Source organism: Pseudopodoces humilis, chromosome 3 (genome assembly GCF_049639895.1).
Source record: "Pseudopodoces humilis isolate 2021_Gansu_Grassland_sample_001 chromosome 3, ASM4963989v1, whole genome shotgun sequence".
NCBI classification, from domain to species: domain Eukaryota; kingdom Metazoa; phylum Chordata; class Aves; order Passeriformes; family Paridae; genus Pseudopodoces; species Pseudopodoces humilis.
This window is the reverse complement of record NC_142202.1, coordinates 26,328,858-26,353,387: the sequence shown is the minus strand read 5'-3', so window position 1 is coordinate 26,353,387 and position 24,530 is coordinate 26,328,858. Positions and strand designations below refer to the sequence as shown.

At 36.9% G+C, this 24,530-nt stretch overlaps 1 protein-coding gene across 2 annotated transcripts in view; it reads right to left on the bottom strand.

Moving 5' to 3' along the window:
- The window catches only part of PRKCE (protein kinase C epsilon), a 288,604-nt gene that overhangs the window by 53,733 nt on the left and 210,341 nt on the right, over nucleotides 1-24,530 (bottom strand). For both annotated transcript variants that reach the window (XM_005523392.3, XM_088052704.1), the window contains exon 11: nucleotides 4,132-4,286. In XM_005523392.3, coding sequence (XP_005523449.1) covers nucleotides 4,132-4,286 — 155 coding nt within the window. The remainder of the gene's footprint in view (nucleotides 1-4,131; nucleotides 4,287-24,530) is intronic.

Genomic DNA, 24,530 nt, shown 5'->3' with positions numbered 1-24,530 from the left:
TTTCATTCTTTCAGGTGAACTGAAATTGTATACATTCGGGTTTTTTCTTTTGTATTTCAGAGAGAGCACCTGAAAGATTCTGGAGGATAACAGAGATCAAGTAACATGCAACTGCTGAAACAATGCTTACAGCTCACATAGTTGTTTCCTAAATCATGTATGAACTGGGGACACCGTCATTTATGTTTGTGAAGTGGTACCGCATTCTAGTGCTGGCCTTCCTGCCTGGGGGGACAACAGTTCTTTGTAGGTATTTCAGACCACAGCAGGTAACTCATGTGACCTCACTTGAACTCCTACACTGAGAGCAGAGACAGCCACCCAGGTACTCCTGACCTCAGCCCAACTCCAAGTGAAACAAGAACATGCCATGTTTACATATATCTGCAGAAAGAGCACAGAAATGTTGAAATTCGCTACAAGTAGGGAGTACAGAACTGACAGTTACTTAACACACACAGCTCATTGCATTTTCCCTACATTAGAGTATATACTAATATATTTTATACAGACATAATATATTAATATATTATGATAACTGACTTTATATACACCAGACTCCAGTGGCAGGTGACACTGAACATAATCCACAACTTTTCATCACCAAGTTCAAACTCTAGTCCAGCTCACAAGAAAAATCAAAATGAGATTCCTAGTCCTTAATTTCTGAAGTTTGGATACATTTTTCAAAGTGGTGCAATTGCAATTGCATAACACAAACAAGGACAAGTGCCAGAAAATGGGATTGAAACTTCTCTAGTGTCTGATTAACTCTATTTGTATTATCAGGCCCCAGCCTGACATGTGCCTGAATAGCTGAATGCCAGATGAGAGGGAAGGTGGCAGGGATAATGTAAATAATTTTTATTAAGCTGTTGAAGTATTTTTGACACAACAGTAACATAATACCTTTAAAAATACCATACTAAAAATATTCCTAAAGTTTATCTATCGTACAAGATACATTCAGTAATGGGAATATCTTTATATAAAAAGTTGTGAGGTTCATCTTTATTTCCAACTTAATAAATATAAGGAGGATAAACATAAGGAAGATATATGTAATTCCAGTGAGCCCACTGATAATTGGACAAGTCTGGGAACAACTGTTGGGTCAGCTGCAAAGATGTGAATTCAGAGAATAATTTCTATTGCCAAACAGGGAGCTGGCTTTCTCTTTGAATTTCAGGGGAAATGAGGATAAACCAGTTATTATAAAATATGATCATTTAGTATCATCATAGCACTTTCTAAAAACCTAACCAACAAGCCAAGCATGAGCTAAAGCCAGTTATTTACTTCCAAAAATATAACTTCGTTTAGTTCCAAACAAATACTTCCACATACAAGACTGAAAAAAGATCAGAAGGTATAGCAGCTATTTTGAAACCTACATTTCCATCAAACATCTTAGTTTATTTATATATTCCCCACTTTCCTTGAAGTAGTGCCCACACAAGCAGCATTTCCCACTTTGGAGAATAACCATTAATTTCACACCACAATGTTTTTTCTAGAAATATAATTACACAGAAGACAAGTATGCTTTATCAAAATATCTGAAGGCATGTTAGGTAGTTATGACTCATAGTTATTCAGGAGCAAAGGCTGTTCTATTTTCTTTTTTTTTCTTTCCCTTTTCTTTCCTTGTTTGCCAGCTAGTAAGAACTTTGGAGATGTAAAGGAGTGACTTGATACCAATGCATTTTTAACATTGTAGTAAATAATGCAGTGAGGTATGGAATAATCAGGCTGAAACTGTTCTGTACAAGACAAACATTCTTATGCATGCTTGACATCAACAAATGCATTCTCCCAAGGCCTGGCACATTGTGAATGAATTGTGGTGTTTTCTCATGATTAATTATTTTAAAATAATTTCTAACTTCTTTCTTCTACTTGTATTTTACAGTGTAACTGGGATGTACATTTTACTAATATTTTAATTCCTAGTATCTCACAGCTTGAAAAATTATTCTTACAGCCATACCTATGTCAAGATCCAAAAGCTTATGTCAAAACAGAATACAACTGAATGTGTTCCTACTTTCTTCCTGTTGCTTTCAACAGTTTATGCTTTCATCCTACAATTCATGTTGTCTTCTGTCTTCTGATCATACACACTCAGCATAACATGACATTTATAAGTTCAGTGTCATATTCTAGCATGCGTGTCAGACATGTCAACATAGTGTCTGAATAAAAAGTTGTGAGTACACTGTGAAGTTTAAATTATGAAACATTGTCTCAGAATGACATTTCCACTGTGATGGAAGGGTTCTGCTAATGTAGTCATAGAAAGGACACAGGCACATAAAGTGATTCAATGCATCCAGCTAGGAGCCAACAGCAGCAGAAATCACATATATGAAAAGGAAAAGAGGTAGGAAAGAAAGAGTAGAGAGAGACGTGTGTTAAGGGATGGAAGCAGTGAAAGATGGGAGGTGAATGAATGCACATTCATATAAAGCAGGGAGATGTAATTTTATATCAGTTCTTTCTTGCTGTTTCACAGAAATCATTAAAATGACTGCTAATTGCAAAGTGTGTACCTCCAGTTTCCAGGAGGAGCAAATTAGCTCAAGTATTTTAATGAAACAAATCCTCAAAACCCTTCACTTGTCAAAGTGCCAAGCTTATCTGTCTCCCTTTTGACAGATACTTACAAATTCTGAAGTTGCCACATTCTATTATGTGAATATACAAATACCTAGCTTTGGTAATAAATGCGGACAATGAATAGGAAATATGATATGGGCAGGAAAGGTAAGAAATGTGTTGGATCTTTGGCACTTAAACCCATGTGAAGTGTCAGGGCTAAAAGCACAACCCAATATGCAAACATCATACCAGCGTTAATAAGAGATGGAGATTAAGCACTGCAGCTAGCAAAGAGTTTTATAAAGAAAATTAGATTTTTGATGAAAAGACCACTTTCAAAGAGATTTACTTTTGTCAGAAGCTGTGATGTTCTGCTGATTTCTATGTCTCTGGAAAGGAGATGTCTGAGAAGTTTGCCTTTGAATCCCTTTGCATATGGGAAAGCCAATTGCTTCTAATGGAACTTACTGCTCAGTCCTGGTTACTAAACATTTAATATTTCCTTCTCAATTTCTAGTACTCTCAAGACCTGCCTTTATATAAATCTAGGGATATGACAAATTCCATATCCTTATCTTGATGTTCCTGCTCACGAAATCTGAAGCTAGCTGTCCCTGAGATGACTACCTCAAATCTGATCTGATAACCTGAAAGAGGGTAGGAATATCAAGGGAAAAAACAGAAGTCAGATCAGAAGAACTCAAGTGTTTTTACTGGACAGGACAGATTATATTACAAAACCTGTCAAGCGTGTTGCTTGGGGAAGCCTGAATTTATGTCAAGTAATAACAGGCTGCTAAAAACAAATAAAAACAGAGGGGGAGTGTGAAATGACAAGATAAAGGATTTAATAAACACATTAACATCAGGGTGAAATTTTTCAAAGCGAATCCTTACTTTTAATAATAAAGACTATCCCTAAATGCATTCTTCATCCCAGCACAACAATATGCACTTTTTGTGTGTGTGTGTGCATGGGTATTGAAGATTAGAGACTGGGGCCAGTGGGGGAGGTTCAAATAGATGCAGGGCACTTGAAAGCAAATCAGAATTGTCTCCAAAGAGCCACTTCCTGCTGATGACTAAGCCTTCACCCAAACAGTCAAGAGGAAGGGGCATAAGCAAAGCACTGCAAACGACCATCCTGATTGTATCAGAGTGGAGACAACTAAGACAAACAAACTCAGGAAGTGGCAGAGGGTTAGAAACTGAGAGGAAATCTATGGCACAGAGAGGAAAGTTAAGAGATTGCGCCGATCTGCAGAAAGGTCACCTCTGGGTTGCACTGTGCCAAGCTTGTTCAAACCCACTTTATTTGGACTAGAACACAAAACTGGCACACACAGCTGGCAACTGCTGCAGAGGCTATTCAAATGTTAACATTCTCAATGATAAACAGCCAAAAAAAAGTTCTGTGTAAGCAAATTGGAACAAACAACTAATCTAAAACTGGTTGCTAAGAGATGGAGGATTTCAGCCAAAACCATCCCGAAGCCCCAAGAATACTTCATTTTTAATCAAAAAAAGTACCTGTAGATGACGCCATGTTGGTGAAGAAACATGAGTGCTGATGTGACCTCTGCAGCATAGAAGCGGGATCGAGGTTCGTCAAATTTACGTGAGCGTTGGATTTGAAACATTAGGTCTCCTCCATTTACATATTCCATGACGAAAAAGAGGCGGTCCTGAAATTAATTAAACAGCGCTATTTAGCTAATTTCTTTTAGTGACATAAAGGACTGCTTGGAGCTGCACTTTAAATGACTGGAGCATTTACATCAAGAGATAAAAGAAACTATTGTTACTGATTCTGAAAAAAGAGCAAGCCAAAACCAAAACCCACCAAACTTAGAGAAAATGAGATGATTCTCAAAGTGAGAAATGAAAAAAAGCAATCAAAATACTGTATTAAACAACACACACACATAAACCTTCACACATCTACAAATACATATGGAATAATAATCAATTTCATATAATAACAGAGATGTTATTTCTTAAGTGATGTTATTTCTCTTATAATTTAGCCATGAAAACCATAGCTTTAGAAAATTTAACCATAATAACCCATGAAAATATAAGTCAATTTTGTCAACTACTGACAGACTGCTGGGGAAATTTCAGTCTTCTTTCTTCACTTCTCTCTTACCCTCACTTTGTCTGCAAAGCATCTTCCCCCAAACAATGTAAAAAATTATTTAGAATTGTTAAGATATAGAATCCAGTGCTGCCAATCTCAAACACTCACATAAGGTTTTTTTAATTGCCTCAAACCCTCATAATGAAATAGGATTGCATTATTAAAATATGTATCAGGTTCTTTTCATTTTCTTCTAATGCTTACCACTTCCCTGTTCAAGCTATCAAACCTATTTCCATGGTTTGAATGGAGGATAGAGGACTAGAAATGAATGTTCCTTGAGAATAGCAACTGAGATTCTCAGGCAGTCACACCATAAAGCCCAAAGTTAAATATGTGTTGAAATAGTCAGAACTGAAAATACCAGTAAATTAGACATGTGCTTGGCATCTTGAACTATTTATTATCTAAACTGGCAATGCAGGTGAAGGCATAAGGAAAGAAATGACACACGTCTACTTGATATAATTTAGAAAAATTTTTTAAATTGTTTCTTACAAAATTTCAAATTTTTTCTCAGTCTGTACTAATACCCCTAAATCTTTAAGTTCTTGCCTGTTCACCCTTGGTGAATGCCTACTCCACATTCTTTATTTCCTTACTTTACTTTCCTTAATTATCTACAGCTATATTCACATGAGTTTAGCTACAGGTTGAGGTAATCCTGATGTGATGTGACACAGACATTTCTTTCCATGGTCACAGGATTCACAGGTGTGTGAGCATGGGACTTCACCCCTCCACAGCTCTGATATCACAGTGCAGTTTGGCTCTAGTTCCTTGTGGCTGGTGTGCTAGGTTGAAGAAACCGAGACAAGATTTGACATTGCTTTGGACAAGGAAAAACAACAGAACATCAAAGTTAATTAACCTCCTCCAAGTGAATCCAAGCCTGCAGATTACATAGTTTATATATATGAATCCAGAAATCCATAAATGTTTGTCATTTGTCTTTAATCATCTACCCTACAACTCAGAGCACAGCACTTAAAAATACCCTTAAACTTAAGCGTGTACACTAATGCTGCTCATTAAGTGCCTAAATGTTATACTTATCAGGGATGCTTCCTGGAAGAGGCTAGAAATGTTTATCTGACTTTTTGCTGATTACAGAAAGAGGATGCAGAAAAAAACTTTGTGCCTTTCCTCCTGTATCTTGGGAACACAGAAACTGCTGCACTTGATGAAATTTGGAAAGCCAGGTGAACTGGCATTCTTGCTAAAACATTGTTAATGACTGGTACATTTTCCAACATTTTTCCTACCATTCCCTAGGAAGGAAAACCTCCTGAAGAATAGCATAAAAGCTCCTGGCTGTATCATACACTCAAAAGAGCATGGATTCAGAGCATACCTTTGCTTTTCTTGTAATACTCAGTACTGCTGATATGAAATGTTTGAAGTCATAGTGCAGACCTTCTGATATTAGCGTAGGGTTTCTTTAAGCAAAAATACGGGTCCTTGTGCTGTCTGCCTGATTTGTCTTTGGAACCAGTAAGAATTATAGCCTTGCTTATAAAAGAAAATCCATTAGTTCTCAGATAGGATTTCAGAAGATAGAGCTTAAGGATAACACCAATACAGTCAGGTTTGTAATGAAGTCAGTCAAAAGCATAGCTGTACTGTTACTGGAACATAAGGTAAGAGGATACAACATCCCTACAAAGATGTGGGCATTGTCCTTGGTTAGGCTTCTCACTGCTGCATCACAGACTATCTCTGAAGAGCACTTTGAAGTGTCCCTTTGCAGGTCCTTCCCTAAGATTATCTCACATGGATACAGTTCAGTGTTTCAAGCGCAAACCACTGGACTGCAGGTTGAGGAGAGCACAACACTTGGCTAAAGTAACTTCTCCTAACACTTGTTGAAATTGAACTTCCATACACTGCTCTTTTAATCTTTCTAAACTTGAGTGGGATCAACAAGGAAAACAAAGCTGCAATTCCCATTCTCCTGAGCAGCCATACTCATTCCCAATGCTGCTATCATTTTTCTGCACCTACGACAAGTATAAAACAAACAATGCTGATGTGAAGGGATGGTGCTGTGCCTTACAGCTGTGACTCCCAAATGGTGACCCTCAACTTGTCATTGAGCTGAGAGCTGCTGCTCCCAACAGTGATAACACCAGAAAAAGACTGATTTACACAATTGTACAGATGAGGGACATTCCTAACGTGTCAGGATAGATAGTTTTTTCCCATATTAAATACTCTGTGCTTGATCCAAATGCTTTTTGTGGCATTCACTAAATGCCTAATTGCTGATTTTTAATGTCAGAAATTGTGTTTAGTTAAAGCTTCAAGTTCTTTTATTGTAGTCCAGTCTTTTTTAGGCCACTAACAATTCAGCTAACTGAAAATTTAACCTGGACTCTTTAGCAGAGCATCTTGTCACCAGACAGTCCGAACAAAAGGTTTAGCAGCATTCTCTGAGCAGGACACTGATACCTATTAATCATATCTCTCTCTCTCTTTTATATCTTCCTTTTTGTGCACATCCCATTCTTAATTTGAAAGGGTATTTCTGACAAATTCTGCAGCTTACTTGACAATTTCATCAAAAGTACACCTACTAAAAGCAGAATTAACAGCTCAGAAATTGAATTTGTTCTGCTACTGAATTTTTCTGCTACATATCTATATTTCAAGTCACTTTTCCAGCTTTCCTTAGTAAACATTTCAGTTTTCTACTGAGAATTCAAAGAAAAAAAAAAAGTTTGAAATTTGTGTTCTCTGTTTACATTGAATCTGGGGAAGCCCACTAGCATGGAGTAAACAGTATGATGCACAATATGCACAAGCCAAGCACACCAGAATTTCAACATTAGAAGGTATCATCTTTTTTTTGATTAAATATATTCAGTCCCTATGGAAACTACTTTCTTAAAAGCACTCTCTCTCTGGTCTTTCTTTTTGATCAGGACAATGATGTGATCAGCTGAGACTCACATTTACTTGAAAAGAAGATGCAAGGGAAGAGAGAATATTTTGTGAATAGGAGTCAATTTTTTTTTCCATAACCTCAACAAAAACATTTTGATTTTTGCACTCAAACATTTTTCCATGTCTTTCATCAAAGGTTAATGTTCGAAATACAGGTTCCAAACCCTCTGACTCCTTGCTTTCTGTCATAATGTAAGCACACACACAGAGTGACCCAATGAGACCTCTGAGTTCAATGCAGAGGATGAAAACCTCCCAGTAGCAGTGAAACAACTGTATTATTCCTGATTATATGTATCTTGTTACATGTACCACCAGGAGTTATTCAAACATTGAAGTATGAGAATATAAAGTGAATACCCTAAAGAATTATACATTAAGGGACAATGCAGTGTTTATTCAGTTAAAACAAGATACAAGGTATGACTTTATTATCAGTTGTGTTCCAAGAGAAAACTGAAAGGGTTTGGTTTGGACTGCATTATTTTTGAACTTTGTTTTCATAACATTTGGGAAGTATGTTTTGATGAATAAAATAAATGAAAAGCAGTCCTGGGAACTCTTCAATTATATAAACTGAAATAAAAGGCAAAATCATGAAGACATTACAGATTAGTCCTCTCCTGGCACCTATAAAGCAAAAAAAGTACTGCAAAGTAAGCTAATATGTTTTCAGAGGTAAAGTAAACGAATATGTTTTCTTAAGTAATTTGATTCTTTTTCAGGGTTTATTTTAGCGCTTAATCATACTGCTTTTCCTTGAATTTCTCAAAAGATATGGTTGAATGAGAATACTTAACAAATGGAAATAAAAGCAGAGCACAGTGGATGAATAAGAAATTAAAAAAAAAAAAAGGGGGTATGAAATAAACAGGCTAGAAGTCAAAAAAAAAAAAAAGTATGCTCAATTCTGTATTTTCTGACCTTAAATGTAATTCTTATACTGGAATGCATAACAGCTGTCTTAATACCTCTATGATTTGAGTCTCACCTCTCAACTTTCTTGAGAGTCTCCTACATGTTTTGTGTCATCAAAAAAGGAAAACCTTTTTTCTAGTCTTTGTCTTTATCACTAAATGGAGGAGTATGCTTACTAGTTAAACTAGAAATCTTGTTTCATCCCTCTCATTCGACTCCTTTAATTTTGTCCCAGTTTAATTTTTCATCTTCTTGACATTCAAAATAGTCACCTCCTGCTCTACAGTAAATCCTTATAATATTTCACACTTTATTGTGATTATTGCTATTCTCTGATTTTTAGCTTTATTCATATATTTTTCGTTTATATCTGACTATATATTATGTGCACTCCCTGCCACTTTATATTTGCTTGGGTTTAGATGTTACAAGTTTCACTGAATAGAGGTTCTATCTTTTTTCTTTTGGAATATTGTCCATGTTTTTAATTGGGAAAAGGAGGGGAGATTTCTAGAAACATCAACAGAAATAAAATCTAAGAACATAAGAGATTCAATCCAGCTCCTCTTTGTGGAGGTGTGATTAATGACCAAGACCTTCCTACTAGTAAGACTAGATAATCTTGCCAATCAGTTCTGATTTAACAGATGACACTATACAGTCAATTAGTTGTTTAGATGTGGAATAATACCATTGTTAAGGAACAAGCTTCTACGTAAACCCTGTATGAAAGGTTAGACATGGAAAGACTTTGATGTATTGTTTACATTAATTATTGTGTAGATCTTAAAAGACTTTTTAAAAATTGCTGTCATTCATTAACTCGTCCGCCCTTTGTTTGTTTTCCAATTAAAATCTCATTAACATTAAATTGCAGTCTAAAGACAATCCATTAATAGACATAAAACCGTGTACAATTATCACTTCAATCTGAAGAATACAAACTTTTTTTTTGTATTTCAAACAAGTCCTAATAGCTGGGGGACCCAGTATACAGTTCAACACAGCCTCATTACTGAAACATTACAAAACAAAAATAAATTATGCAATTTGTCTCCCAGTTTCAAAACTAAGATGTGCATCCAAGGTGCAAGTCTGAGAAAAAATGCTTTCACTACTGTTTTTTGTTTCCCAGTGCAACTTTTGTAATACTTAAGATCATTCAGGGAAGGCAGTGAACATGGACTCAAGCAAAATTCACAATTGATAGATCTTAGCGGCCTACTCCAACCATTTTTTCCTTCATTTATGTTTCCATACAATTGGCTATGAATAAATTAAAAAATAAATCTTCCTGATTCTCACTAGTTCCCTAAACTAAGTTCTTTGCATGAATACAGATTTTTTTCCCAATTTCAGAAAGTTGTATTTGAATTAGATTTCTTCAGAGGCCCCTGAAAGTGTCAAGGAAACCAGTATGTGTATCAAATACAGGTAAATGTAAATGCAAAATAGTTCATATTCTAGTAGAGTACTGTTACATAATGGAATATGTTTAGCCACTAAACTTGTTGCAAAACAAAGGTCATACAACTTTTATTGCTCAAGAAGTCAGGTAAATATATCACCTTGGTATGCTCTGTAAGATGATATTTGATTCATGTCTTGCATGTATCGAATTCTTCTTCAACTAATACAAAACTGATTACTTAACTCTATTTAAATAGGATGCTCAGTTTGTTTAAAATTACCTAAAACTTCAGCAACTGTCCCACCCCTCAGAAGTTAAATAAACATTTCCTGCTTCTGATGGAAATTGCACAGGCATACTGTACACAAAAATATGTGCAAACCTTCACCACCCTGAGACAAAGACTAACCAGGACAGCAGACTCATTTTCCACAATCCCAGCATTAGGAGGGACAAATATAAATTCAAGAGAAAAACCAGGTACAACACTAAAGAAAACAACAAGAAGCTCTCTCCTGTTCTTGTGATTCCTTTTTGAAGTTCACAGTAACAATCTCCAACAGGACACTATGACATGTTATCTGTCTCTGATTTCAGTGTTTATACTTGGGACTAATTGTGTTGTTTTTCCTGTTTTGTACCAGAGCTTTCAAGGAGTTCCAAATAAGAAGCGAACAATTTCTACAAATCCCGTATTTCATGGAATAAATGACCTCTATATAGGAGCTGCTATCTTAAATATTTTTCACATGATATGTCTGCATCTTTCACTTAATACAAAATGCACATGTTCAGATTTTTTATTAGAGGAATTTTTTGTCAGCCTGACACTCCAAGTTTCTCTCAAGCCGGTGAGTACTATTATAGTTAGGGCTTGTTCATCAGTTTTACTCAGCTTTGCCCAGTAACTTAAAATTATTTTTTTTCACCCTTGAAAGAATTGCCTCAAAGTCAAAACATAGATCAGAGAGAATCAGAGAACCACACAAAACTGGATAAGGAAGCCTTGCAAGGCCATCTAGCTTATCCCACAGCTGACAGGCAGGATCAGCTGTACCTAAGCTAAGGGGAACTAACCTTTTCAATGCTGCAAGGCAGTCTCTGGACACTATAAACCAGAGATCTAAAACTATGAACCTGAACAGCCCTGCTGAATGGACTCAATTTGGCCCACAAAGACCTAGAAGCAGGAGCCTCTGCTAATCTGGTCTGCCAGAGGGCAAATGGGTTAGTCTGCATTCCACTGTAGTGCAGTCTCATTTCTGCCAGAAATACCCTGCTCCCTTCTCAGTCCCCTTGTCACCGGCAAAAGCCAGTAGTGAATGATATTCCTTCAACATACTCTGCTTTGCAGGTTAAAAAATTGTATCAGTTACTGAAAATAAACTGACCTTCTCTTAAAAATCACCACTAATAAGCATTCCTTCACCTCCTCTGGCAGTCTGTTTCAGTACTTGCAGAAGATACCACTGGGAACTCTTTCACTACTGCAAATCACTTGTGTTACTTCTTATTCTAACCTTACTCAAAGTATCAATTCCTAGCTGTGCTGGAAGTTATATAATACCTTTAGATAAACAATTCTGTGTTTTCCACCTTTGTTTCTTATAAAAAGAACTTGTTACTGTTTTTTCTTGATTTTACAAAATTAATTACAGAATATTTCTATTCTGTTTGTAGAGACCTCAGATATTATGTTAATTGAGAGCCTGTGGGATAAAAACCACTCCTAAAACCTTGAAAATGGTTTCAAGAATAGCTGGCCTTTATTGAGACACTCAAAAATCCCTCTGTGCCCTATCATACCATACCATGTGAATGGCCAGAGAAAGCTACAAATCAAATGCAGTTAGTTTTCAAGCAGTGCCTTCAGAATCAGTACGGAGATTCACAAATCCTTTACAGTGTATTACTGTAAAGACCTGCCTTGCAGCATTTACTCAGCTATAATGTGAGTTGCTGGAAAGGGGTTTTTAGGCAAGATGCTTGTCTTTGATCTCTGTATGCCATGAAGCAGTCCTGGTATGTCACTTTTGTCATGGGAGATTTATGTTGTCTCCTTATGGAATATGCATGGATACTGGAACAAAATGGGGTTGTTAACATGTTTTTCATGCCCATAACACATCCCATAGTACTATTCAACAAAGAAAACGTGACTATTGTTATGTATCTTGAGATAAATTTGGTTTGGGTGAGGGACGTACTATGTGCAAGCAGTAGGTCACAGAACCATGGAAGTAACAAGTTAATGATTCAAAGCAGGAAATGTTATCCAGGACCTCACCTATTCTTTGCAAAATTTTTTAAACCATTAAATTTTACGCAGACCAGGACTCAAAGAGAAAGTTTTATTTATGGCAATTCCAAAGACATATCCAGCAATACTCTGAAACTGTCCAAAGTGAAGCCAGCCTGTCCTGAATTCATTGAGAGTGAAAAAATGTGCCCATAGTTTATCACCCCAGCACTAATACTCCTAGAAAAGTTTAGTTTAATATTTCAATTACTGAAAGACTCTAATGCCACATTACTGTGGCAAGCAAAATTCACTGACACTGGCATCACTTTTGAAATGTACATGTCTTCAACTGCACCGTAAATACTGGAATATGAGAAAGCATGGTTATGAATAAAATCTATACCCTAGACTGAAGCAGCAATCACATATAGCTCAGAATCACAGGTGAAAATTACCTCCCTCACACAGACCTTTTTCCTGCGCAATTTATGAACATCTGATCTTGAATACAGTCTTCCTAATGTTTTCTCAGATAATGAATTTTGTCAGATTATCATCTGGACCAAATTTACTATGCATTGGATTAGCTGGTGTATCAGGTTCATACAAAGTGTAGTAAAAAAGAAAATATCATCCAGAATTTAATTAATCCTGTTTTCTAAAAAAGACGCAATTTAGAGTAATTCAATGCTACACAGAAACAGCAGGTGAAGAGTTGTCAGCTTGCCTTCCTTTACAGAGCTCTCATTTTACTCACTGAGAATATGACATAAAATTCTAGCTCTGAGCCGCCTGAATAGACAAAAGTGCATATTAAGACCCTAAAATATTATCATGTGAGAGCAAAAATGCTAGGTTTTTTACTTCCTTCCTTCTTTAAACTAAGAATTACAATTTTGGTTTTTGTTCTTTGTCACTGATGGATATTATACCTCCTCTCCACGTGAATGTTTTCTATGTGACACCTAAAATATAATATCTCATTTCCTGACACAGTACCTACAGTGCTTAGTGGTGAAACTCTCTTTAGCTCAAATGGAGTTGAGATCAGGATTAAATTTTTAATGCTGTAATATGGAATTTATTAGACAAGGGCATGCAATGACAATGGTGAAAAAATTATGTGCATTTGCATTTCATCAGTTCAATCCCTACCTTTTAACCTTAGAAATGAACAAAAATATTTCTAAATTTGGGATGATCTTCAACCCCAAATTATCGTGGATGGATATGTGTTGTGTTGTCACTAGATTTTTCTGGGAGCTGGGGCAAACCTTTCAATGTGCCCCCATCTACAGTGTTGGCAGCCATGAGCTCAGGGAAGGGGCACTCCCTGGTTAGCAACCCTGCTACCTTGCCTGCACCCTGAAAGCCCAAGCAATCTCCAAGAGCAAGGACCCCAGAAGGGTCCCAGCTGGTGTAATACAGTTCTTGTGCCTTTCCTCTCATAAAAGGGAGAAACACAACTGGAATCATCCACAGAAATGGCATGTTTTGTAGTTCTAGTTACTTCAAAAGAGGTATCAAGTAGGAAAAGCTTCTCAGGCCATTTCCCTAATACCTTCATTTGATGACAGATAAGCTGTGAAAAGTGCCTTTTATGAAATTCTTTGATCTCATCTTCTTTTGGTGTTGTTTGGAAAAAAGAACTGTTCTGGTGAGATAATTTTAAAGACCTCTCATTTAATGGCCTGATGCACATGGCAGAAAATTATATCAAGCCTGTAAAATGTCATTATGCAGAAAATGTTACAATGTGCAGACAGCTATTAATATTCCTTTGTTCTGATTCTTATAGGAAACATATAAATACTGTCTTCCAAATAGAACTAACTCTAAAGTTTTTAAAGCCACCTCAGAACTTCTAAGAACAACTTTTAACCTGCTTATATTCTACCAAGGAACTTAGAGATGGCACATGTCCTAGGTGTCTCCTCAGCTCTTCAGCCTGGCTCTGGTACCTTCCTTGTCTTTGCAATTCCTGTTTTCTTACACTGTTTGGGCATCTAGTTTATGTCTTTGAGCTGACAGGGAAACAAATGAGATGCTACAAAACAAATAGGGAAGACTCTGGGGAGCCAGTTGGTCCAACATTTCCTTCTGATATCAGAAGGAAAAGGAATGTAATTAAGGAAGACAATGAAAATGATAGGACAAAATACTCATCTGGCAATACGTTCCTCAGAAATGATCCAGTACTGCAAAACAAGAACCCAACCAGAAATAATCAGCTGAGTGAGAAATTTATATCACAGTCATGATACCCTGGCAACTTTTTTTTCTAGGAATTCAATCAGCTGACTGAAAAGCAGAAGTTGTCTTCTCAGATTTATGCAACTGTCAATTGTGATTCTGGAGAAACCTACAATGACTTTAGCAATGAGTTACTTGTATACAAGCTATCAAAAGTTGTCTGTTGAGAAATGATTTCTAGTCACATGTATCAGGACCAGGCATACTGAACCAAAATGGACAGACTACAGCAGAAATACCTGAGGACATTTTGTATTTAGGTTTCTCAGTTTACATTTTTGGAATCTGTTAGAAAAGAAAGCATAAATGCATTTTCTCTCTCCTCATGCAAGAACAAATTCTTGCCATTGCACCAGACTGTGAAAGAAGAGTTTTCTTGCATTACAGAATTTAGAGCTGGGAAATCCTGCTCCTTTTTCCAGCTCAGAATTCTACTTGCCCATGAACAGAGTCTTGGACAATGAAGAGGGGAAGAAGGCAAAGGAAACAGGCACAAAAAGTAATTCAAACATTTGTTATGTTATCCTGTAAGTTAACTTGCTTATTACGAGCTTGATATGAACACTAGGACATTCATTAAGAAAGGGATACACCAAAATTCTCCAACAGCTTTCAAACTTCTTTCCCTGCAATGTGGGAATGAGTGTTGGGAACAGTGGGAAAAACTATGCTGCAGCAGAGCCAGCTTCTTTACATACTGCCTAGATATTCCACTTATGATGCTCTATGTGTTACAGACATTTGCTACCAGATATCCTTTACTGTTTTTAAATTGTTACTTCTATCTATGTAGAAAAAAAGAGGGGCAATGAAAAGACTGGTACCTCCTCCACAGATAATTTTTTTTTCCTGAAAAAGAGCAACCAAATTAAACTAGGAAAATGAACTATGAGCATTAAAGAGAGGGTTTTTTAACAATTTCCCAGTATGAGCTTCTTATACTGATAATTTTACAGTCTGTACAAGTCACTAATAATTAATGTTTCCATCAGAGTTCTCTTTTGTGTGTTCTTCATACCTTACTCTTACATGCAACTCGATCACTTTGCACTAAGGAAAAAAACCCATGATTATTCACAAATGCACCTAGAAGAACACTGTATTTTCTATTCAGCAATTTTGCACAAGTCAGAGCACAACAAAACATTCTCTGGCCTTGTTTTAGGACTTGATTTTCTAACTCTTGTACATTAGACTCTGACTGAGTCCTACAGGACACTGTACACTGACTCCTACAGGACCCCTTGAGAGATTAAGTGTTAAGGAATTGACTTACACTTTTAGAAAGTTTGTGATGGGGGAGGACAGGGAATCTTGTGCTCCTTTCAAAAGAAGGAGATGAATGAAGTCTTTGGCAACATAAAGATACTCAGTACAGAGAAACAGCTCTTCTGTATTATGTGAAGCGTTTCAGTAATGTTCCCACGTACTTAAAAACGAAGGTCAGCCAGTGACAACAGTTGGTTCTAGCTTGACAACACAGCAAGAAACTTGTATTGCACTGTGATCATCCAGATGGAAAATTTATATGAGATACTGTCATATCAGTTCACAAACTATGCCCCAGATGCCAGAAATAACTAAAAGTCTAGAGCTTACTTGAACACGATGTTCTGAATAGAAAAAGTAGTTGCATTTGTACTAACAAAACCTTCCTGAGGATTTTAAGTTCCTTGAAATGAGACATTAGCATTGAGTAACTGTGTCTCTGCTCACATGAAAAAAAAACCCAGCAGTTTGTTTTGCTGTTTTTACCACAGACACTTTCTTTTTGGGAATTTGTCTAAGCCAAAATAAAATAATTATGGCAGCAAAAATAAAAGTGTTGCTTTTCTGATGTGACTCCATTCAGAAATGCCTAATTCCAGATTTTTATTCAGGACCCCTCTTTTCTTACAGGTACTGACTCATAGTACTCTGACAGGCACATTATCATGCTGACGGTTATTTCCTCAAACTCAAGCCCAGTCCTTTACACTGGACATATAAAAAAATATTTATCATTAAATAATAATATATCATTATTAATTGTCATAAAATACCATAAGAAGACCAAATGAAAGACCAACTTTCTGCTGATGATGCACTTAGTAATAGAGACCGAAAGCTTCTCTGAACCAGTACTTGGTATATGCCAAAAAAGTGTAGAATTAGGATGCACAGGGAGAAATAGCATGGCAAATAGACAAAGAAACATTTGAAAAAGTGTTTGCATGGTATTTGCTGCCTAAACTGAGTGAGTTGCAGCCTTTGCTGAATGCTAGAGCCACTGATGAAGCCTCAGGAGCCAACTCCCTTTACTAAGCTCCAGGGGTTGCATGTTACACTTGACCTTTTATAGATACCCAGCTTGCTTCCCACTGAGCAAGCTTCAGCGCACTGACTGCAGCAACAGAAGAATAGATACTCATCCTCACTTGGGAAGCATAAACTTCCTTGAGACAGGATAACACAAAGCTAACACTGAATCAGGCCATTTATGAAGAGAGACTAAAAGTTCCTAACTTCATGGCGAGTACAAGGCCAGACACAAAACTATCCTCTTTGTCTCCTCATCTATCGTCTTTTTTATTCCTAGGCTGTCCTAGGTAACTGCTAACAGAAGTTTCATTAAATAATGACGATAATATATTATTGTTTCTCAAGTTTTTCAGTGCTCTTCCTGAAACCTTGCTGTGGAAAAATGACATCAAACATCTAAATTCCCTTGTCATGGGGAGATGGAGGTCAGTGTGAAGAAGAGCTCACAGACAGAGCTTCTGCCCTAGGCAAATGCTCTGCGCAAATCCCTGCACAGCCTCTGTTGCTAAGCAGAAACCAGACAACCTGCTCTGCTACAGAGCAGCTGCCAGAGAGGGAAACTTAACCTTCATATACTCTCTCCTGTGCCTCTTATACACACCACTATTCTACCAACAGACTTGGTGTTTCATGCTCTGATTTGATCTCATGCAGGAGAAAACCACACAACAAAAAGGGAGAATGAAATTATGATAATGAATAAAGACTAACAAAGTTAATATTAAACATGATTAATACAAATTCAAATAGATCTGTCTACTTCAAAATAACTAATATATGGCCAGCTTCTCCTATTCATCAAGAATATAGAAGGCTACCACATGAACTAGTGCAAGGAGATGAGGACCATGACAGACTACGTCAATAAAGGATCCTCAGCTAAGCTGATCCACGTCATCTTCTGCAACCTCCAGTGTAGCACTTATATACTCTTGCACTTACAGAATTAGTAATGATAGAGTTCAGGTCCCTGAGGGCATTGCCAGGCCCCAGTGGCCCTGTCCAGTCCTCCCTGGGAAAGGACATCCCCTTAACACTTTGGACCAGCCCAGGGCTGTAGGTACGCACCTCTGGCCCTGGCTCTGTAAACTCTGGCCCTTTTTCATACCCCCACCCTGCTGGGTGCTGTCAGTGGACACCCTGCCCAACAGACAGCTCTGCTTGTCACGTCTGAACCCTGTAGCTAGGTGGTGAGAATGGCCTGTGCTGGGTCATTCAGTCCCCAGTGCTCAGGCTAGCTCTTACTTTCACTGACAGTCTGTTGTTTTTTCCAAAGGTATGAACAAGTTTAAACCAAGGCTGATGAAATTTATACACTCAAAATAAGGCAATTAATGTGATGCCCAGGAATTTCAGGTACAGGAAGATTTTCTCTCTGAAGCACAGATGGTCCCCTGCACTAGCCAAACTGCTACTAGATAGATAGATTATTGTACAGACGGCAAGTCCCTTTGAGGTTACAGATGAGAACTTTGGTCTGGATTGAGTAGGGCTGATCACCCCCTAAGATGCAGTAAAATGTTAGTAGCTTTAAAAATAGATCAGCAAGTTTCCCCTGAAGCAAAGAGCAGAGAGGGACATGTGCAGTAAGGGATGCCACAAGGACACCACACCAACAATCACTGACCTCTGATTTGGGCAAAGCTTTTGTGAGATCAGATTTGCACCTGCTGCTTGGATCAGTGTATGTATGGAGGCTTTGGATTGCATATATTCAATGGGCAACTTCAGTGCATACAGAAGAATAGTTAACTGAAAACATCAGTCCTGTAAATACATGCTTGTTTGTGGAAATGATTGCACCTTTTGAATATACATTTATTTTATTGAAGAAGTCTCCAAATTAAGCGAGCTTTCTTAGCTGCTCAATGAATTTCTATCTTCCTTTGGAGGAAAAGTCTTTTGATACACAGCAAACACAGACTTCAACTTATTTACTGTGTCTATAGTATTTTTAAATTATCCAGAAAACTACTTCTTTGATTTGTTTTTTAGCTGGTTAAAGGTTAAAAAACTTTAAAGAACACAGCATTTATTGCAACATCAAAGATGATTACAGAATAGCCTGGCAGTTTACTTCTCTGCAGAATGCCCATAAAAAACAAAGACGTGTAAGGAATTTGCAGAATGTGTTGTACTATAAGATAAACTGAAAAAGGAATGTGTATGCGCATGAATGCAGTAAAGTTCCTATTTTGACATTTACTGAAATAGCTGAAGTGGTACCACTTCTGTAAATCTAGAAGGAAAGAGGTTTTTGAAAAATACTTAAAGAGATGACAGAATGGATCCAAGTCAGAAAAGTTTAATTCCAGGTTAAATAGAAGATATAACATGCTTCAAATATCACAAGAGAGAGAAATTACAAGGTGGAAATATTCAGTTTACACTAGACTCTTGCTATTTCTACCATCACAAAATTTTCAACCATCTGATGCCATTAGAAGCAGAGAATGCAACCAAACAGATGGGACAAACTAACTTCAGAAACTGTCCATGGTCCATGAAGTTTACAAACATACCCTGCTCAACAATTTCAGTAAACAATAGCATGAAAGTACTGTCAAAACTACTTTTTACTTATTCATCTCAAAAAAATTAAATGTAAACTTGTATTATATAAACTCCAGTTCACTCTAAAGTGAAGTTGCAGTAATGTGTGCAGGACTCCTAGAGAAGAACCTTGTCCATTGCACAAAGAAGTGTAACAATATGAGTGAGGTTATAACCATCACAAAGATGGTGAGATGAATGTGGAACTGCTATTTATCAAATCCTGCACTATTAGAACTGGGATGCTGTCAAGCAGTAAAATGGCTAAAAAATGTGTTTCATCATAGGAGTTTGCTGCTGGAGCTGTGGAGGCAGACTGTACCAGCTACTGCAAATATGAATTAGAAACATTTATGGACAACAGATATGTAAGCTGATACTAAAAGGGATAAGGTGGAATAGCCCATTTTAACATCCTTCTACAACTCTGTATGCTGCTGGAGTATGAAGGGAATAGACTGCAGAGAGCAGCATTTACGTGCCCCCTCTAAATAACCTCTTTTATTGCATTGTGTCAATGGCAACAAAATGTATTAGAGAGACCACTGATCTAACTTGGTAGGACAGTTTTTATTCTCACAGGTTGCAAAAAAATTAAGTGATTTATATACATATACAAAGATGTTCAGAAAATGAAATCAGAAAAATTATCATTATCCTGCCAAGGGAACAATTTACTGGAAGAGCAACTATATTAATATAACAATTGTTTTACTAGGATCTGAAGAAGTATTCAAATCATGATTGCAGCAGCTTGAAAGAAGAATGACAGCCTAAAATGTAAGGGTCATGTTTATTCTGGAAAAAAGACTGAAGATTACTTTGTTTTGGGCTGTCAGGCTCTGAACATTATTCATTTAGGATTCATGAACTAATATCAATATGTGAAAATATTAAAAAGAAAAGAATGAATAGGAGTTGTATGCATCAAGCCTTCAAACCTGTAAAAGAACTTAAAAGCCTTTTCCTCTCCATCTATCAATGAACTGTGATATCTGCTAATGCGCAACAATTCAGACCAAATGTCAAAACAGTGAAAAAAAACTCCACTGATCAAGAACAAGCTTTCATTAAAAACCCGTTCTTTCAATAATGTAGTGGGATAATTAAAAAAAAAATGAACTCTTTTAGAATATCATGCTGTGAATAAAACTCATTGTTTCAAGCCTCCAATCAGATGGATTCATAGACTCCTTACCGATTGAAAACACAATTTGAATAGATTTAACTGCTGAATGGGAATTTTACAGATTCATATGATGTATTGGAACATTAGGATTGTACAAGATTATCCTCCTAAGAGAACACTTGAAACTGAAATTGACAGGAATAGTCTAAAGTAATGGGGGGGGAAAAAAAAAAAAAAAGCAAGCAAAACCACCTTTGTTTCTGAAGTATTTTTTGAAATACATGCTTTATACTTTTCCAACATGGGATCACCTTTAGCTTCTTATCATTCAATGAAAAAAAAGTTGACACTGACTCACAAAAAATGCTTCCATTCCCACATAAATCTGGCTTCTTTTGATTTTTTCATTCTAACTTTAAAACCAAACAAAGCATATTTCTATGTCTACAGGAATAAAACAGCAAAATTGTTTCAGCTGCTGGAGTTTCAAAAGCAAAACAAAAACACAATGCCAGAGTAAGAAAGAAAACTCCTAGCTTTCCATCTCTTTTTTTTCTCCTCTATGTTTACTACCCTGCTGCTAGAAGCATCTATTTCTAGCTATTACTTAGCTAGCAACAGATCTCCATTACTATTCAACAAGTTATTTTTTAGGATGATTTTGCTTTGGTAGCTTCAAAGTGCTTTCTGGTCCAATCAGTCTGGTCATGTTAACAGTGTGAAGCAAGTCTGGGAGCAAGTGCACAGACACTGCTTGGGGACATGCATTTTCTGAGGGTATGTATGCAGTGGTTTACATGTTGCATTAATGCTGGAATTCTACAGAATATGAAGAAATTTTTTAAGTACTTCAAGAGCACAGCAGCAGAGGAAGTCCTCCCTGTCTGGCAAGCTGAGTTATAAGATGCCCTTTGCAGCAAAGTTACCTTCAGAATGAGGATGGTCCCTCCACCCAAAGCAGGAAGTAAGTCCTTTACTTGAGAGTCACTTTAAGCACCATTTTTATGTCCTGTCTAGCTAGAAGTTTAATAAGCAATTTACTACTACTGTAGAACCATTTTTAGGCTTTTCATTTTCTAAGTCCTTTTCATTTTTCAAATCAGTGCACCACTGTTGTGAATTTCCACTTTAGTGTAAGTTACCAAGGAATCAGAGTCAACATAAATAGCTTCTCTTGCACTTTTCATATCCTCCTTATTGGTAAGACAGCGGTCTTATTCTTACCAAGACAATAGTGACAAAACAACGGCTTTTACTAAACATTTTAAACTTTAAATTCCACAAACGCCACATCGATAAACCATAAAAACTGCAAAGCAGTTTGACTGCGTGTCAACAATATAATGCTCTACAAGCGACTGAAAACAGATGCCCTACTCTTCTAGCCACCAAACTTCAGTTAAATCCAGCCTGCCAGAGAAAGAGTCTAAGTGTAATATCAAAGGTTTCCCCAAGAGCCCTAAAGGCAGTCTGGCAAAAATCACTAAGGGTCCATTCACCACCTGGTGATTGCAGGAGTGTGTTATTCTTCATCCTGCTCCTTCTAAGGCCTCAAAACAGTGTCTTCACAGCAAGAAAAACACTTCCTCAGGTCTGTCACATGAGATTCTACCACAGCATGGAAATAAAACCAAACCTAGGAAGATGCCATTTGGGCTTACTGTTACAAAATGATGGGGAAAAAAAAAAAAAAAGCAAAAAAAAGCCACTTAATTATAATTATACAGAAACTAAAGGATATGATATTTAAGCAGAGTGAGACAGGTTGAACCTGATTTAAGTAATCACTTTTGCTAAACTCTGTCAGCCAGCAAAGCAAGCCTTACTACTTTTTCCCTGGTGAGGCTGAGAAGTTAGCCCTTTTACTTTACTTAAATTTAGTCTTGTTTCATCAAAAAAAATGTTTCACATCCTGGACAGTGTATCGGTTGCTTCCAAATGTTTCCTTCCATCACAACACAATGAGCTGCTAGACTTTTGCCAGGGATCTTGGCTTATTGGAGGGACAAGACGCGTAACCTTCCAAAAGGGGTGCAGAGTTGCACTGTGCTCTCTGCAGCTTACGTAGTAGTGTTCCAGTGCTGGTTTATTTATGTCTTACCAGAGTTGAAAACATGCAAGTTTAAGTAAATTGAGGTCACAATATGTAGTAAGCTTCTACAAATCTAACCTCAACCTGGTATTAAGTTCTTGGCAAGCTTTTAGTAATATGATCTCATATAAAAAATAACCTATTCACTGGTATAAGCAAGTCAAAACTCTCTTGAATCAATGGATTTGTGATTACATGGACCTGTCATGAAGCAGTTTAACAGCACTGGATACTGAAGAAGTGAACTGCTGTATTGATACTATTGTCTATGTGCAAACAATAAGCTGAATAGGACAAAATACTGACTCAAGCCTTTATACAATACATTAATTGAAACTCCCTTTGAGGGTTAAGAAAATTATTTTTTCTGTTGTCATTACTGGTTGCAACTTTATTACTTTGATGAGGACTGGGAGCAAAGCTGTTACACAAGACAATAAATTGTCGCACTGTATTAGGAACAGCGAAGCACGACACAGACTATCTTAGCTGGGTTGCACAGGAGAGCAAGTTTTATTATTCCAGATCTTCTTTCATGGACAGGTCCAAGAGGTAAAACTCTCATTGGTCATTAAACCAACACATCATTATTATTGGACAATTAGGAACAACACCCATTGACTGTTTCTTGCAAGTAAACAACAAGGGTCCAAACAACACCTGCAAAGGCTGTTTTCTTTCTCCACGGACTGTTTGGACTCTTCCTTATGATTTCTCAGGCCAGAGTGAGAACTAGCTTCACACAGGCTCAAGCTAATGCCTGAAGCCTAAAAGTGTCTTATTTTACCATTGTCAGTTCCCATAACAAATAATTTATTTTTTTCTTAATTTTTTTTTTTTTACTCTAACTAGACAGAGAAAATACTCTGACATGGTTTGTTCTTGGGATGGAGAATGAAAACATTTCTATTCTATACTAAATCAACCAATCCTTGTTTTTTCCACCTGTTTAAAACTTTACAAAGCTCTAAAAGCCTTTCACCATCGTTGAATCCAAAAGAGAAAGAAAACCTTTGTTCAAAAAAACAAAATTACAAAAAAAGTGTAAACCCAGCAAGACTAGAAACAATAAGTTGAAATTAAGCATTCTGACAATGCAACATTTGTTTTCATTTTTTTCCTCATACCACATTCAATTTCTTCTAATTCTATGACACTTTACTGAGATTCATATGATCAATCATAAAGTTATACCTACTTAGTATTTGCTCAGCTAGGAGAACACTAGCTGATTCTTCTACTATAAATTCTTTTTCCTGGTACAAAAGGATAGTTCAGTTGCTGAAAGAATGAGAATCTTGTGATGTTATTTATCTGGGGAGAGCTACAGACAGTAACAGCTTTACTCTCCAAGCAGAGTTACATTTTGAGGCTGACCCTTTGTCATCTCCTGGAATGATGAAGAGGGGGTGAAGAAGAAAAGTAGATGGGGAATAAATTTGCAGAACAATATTTTGCAGATCCACGAAATTTCACTAGTTATACTGTCAGACTTGGCACTATTGATTTCTTTGTGAGGAGAGAATTACTTCTGTGTAGCAGAGGAAAACTAATATATAAGGTTCAAGAGATACTACATATATTGGTGAGACAACACATCCTATCACCACCAGCTTAAACTGCAGAAATAAGAAAAGCAAACAAATTTAAGCGTAATGTTATCCAGATTGCTGCTTTTCTTTTCAGTAGGCTTCAAGAATCATATATTTGGGGATCCAACCCCAAAGTGTCACACATTCTCTGAGTAGTTCTCATTAAGCCACCAAGTGCTCTGCAACATCATGACAAGGTGAACCAACATTTCTTCCATATGGAAAATCAGGCTAATATTTTTCCTAAGATGTTATGTCCTTCATTCCTACTTGCAGACTATCTCACAGATGAAAGCCAGAGGAGTTCACTATTTGATTTCTCGGGCTTAGTTCCTGCAGTGAGCACATTATC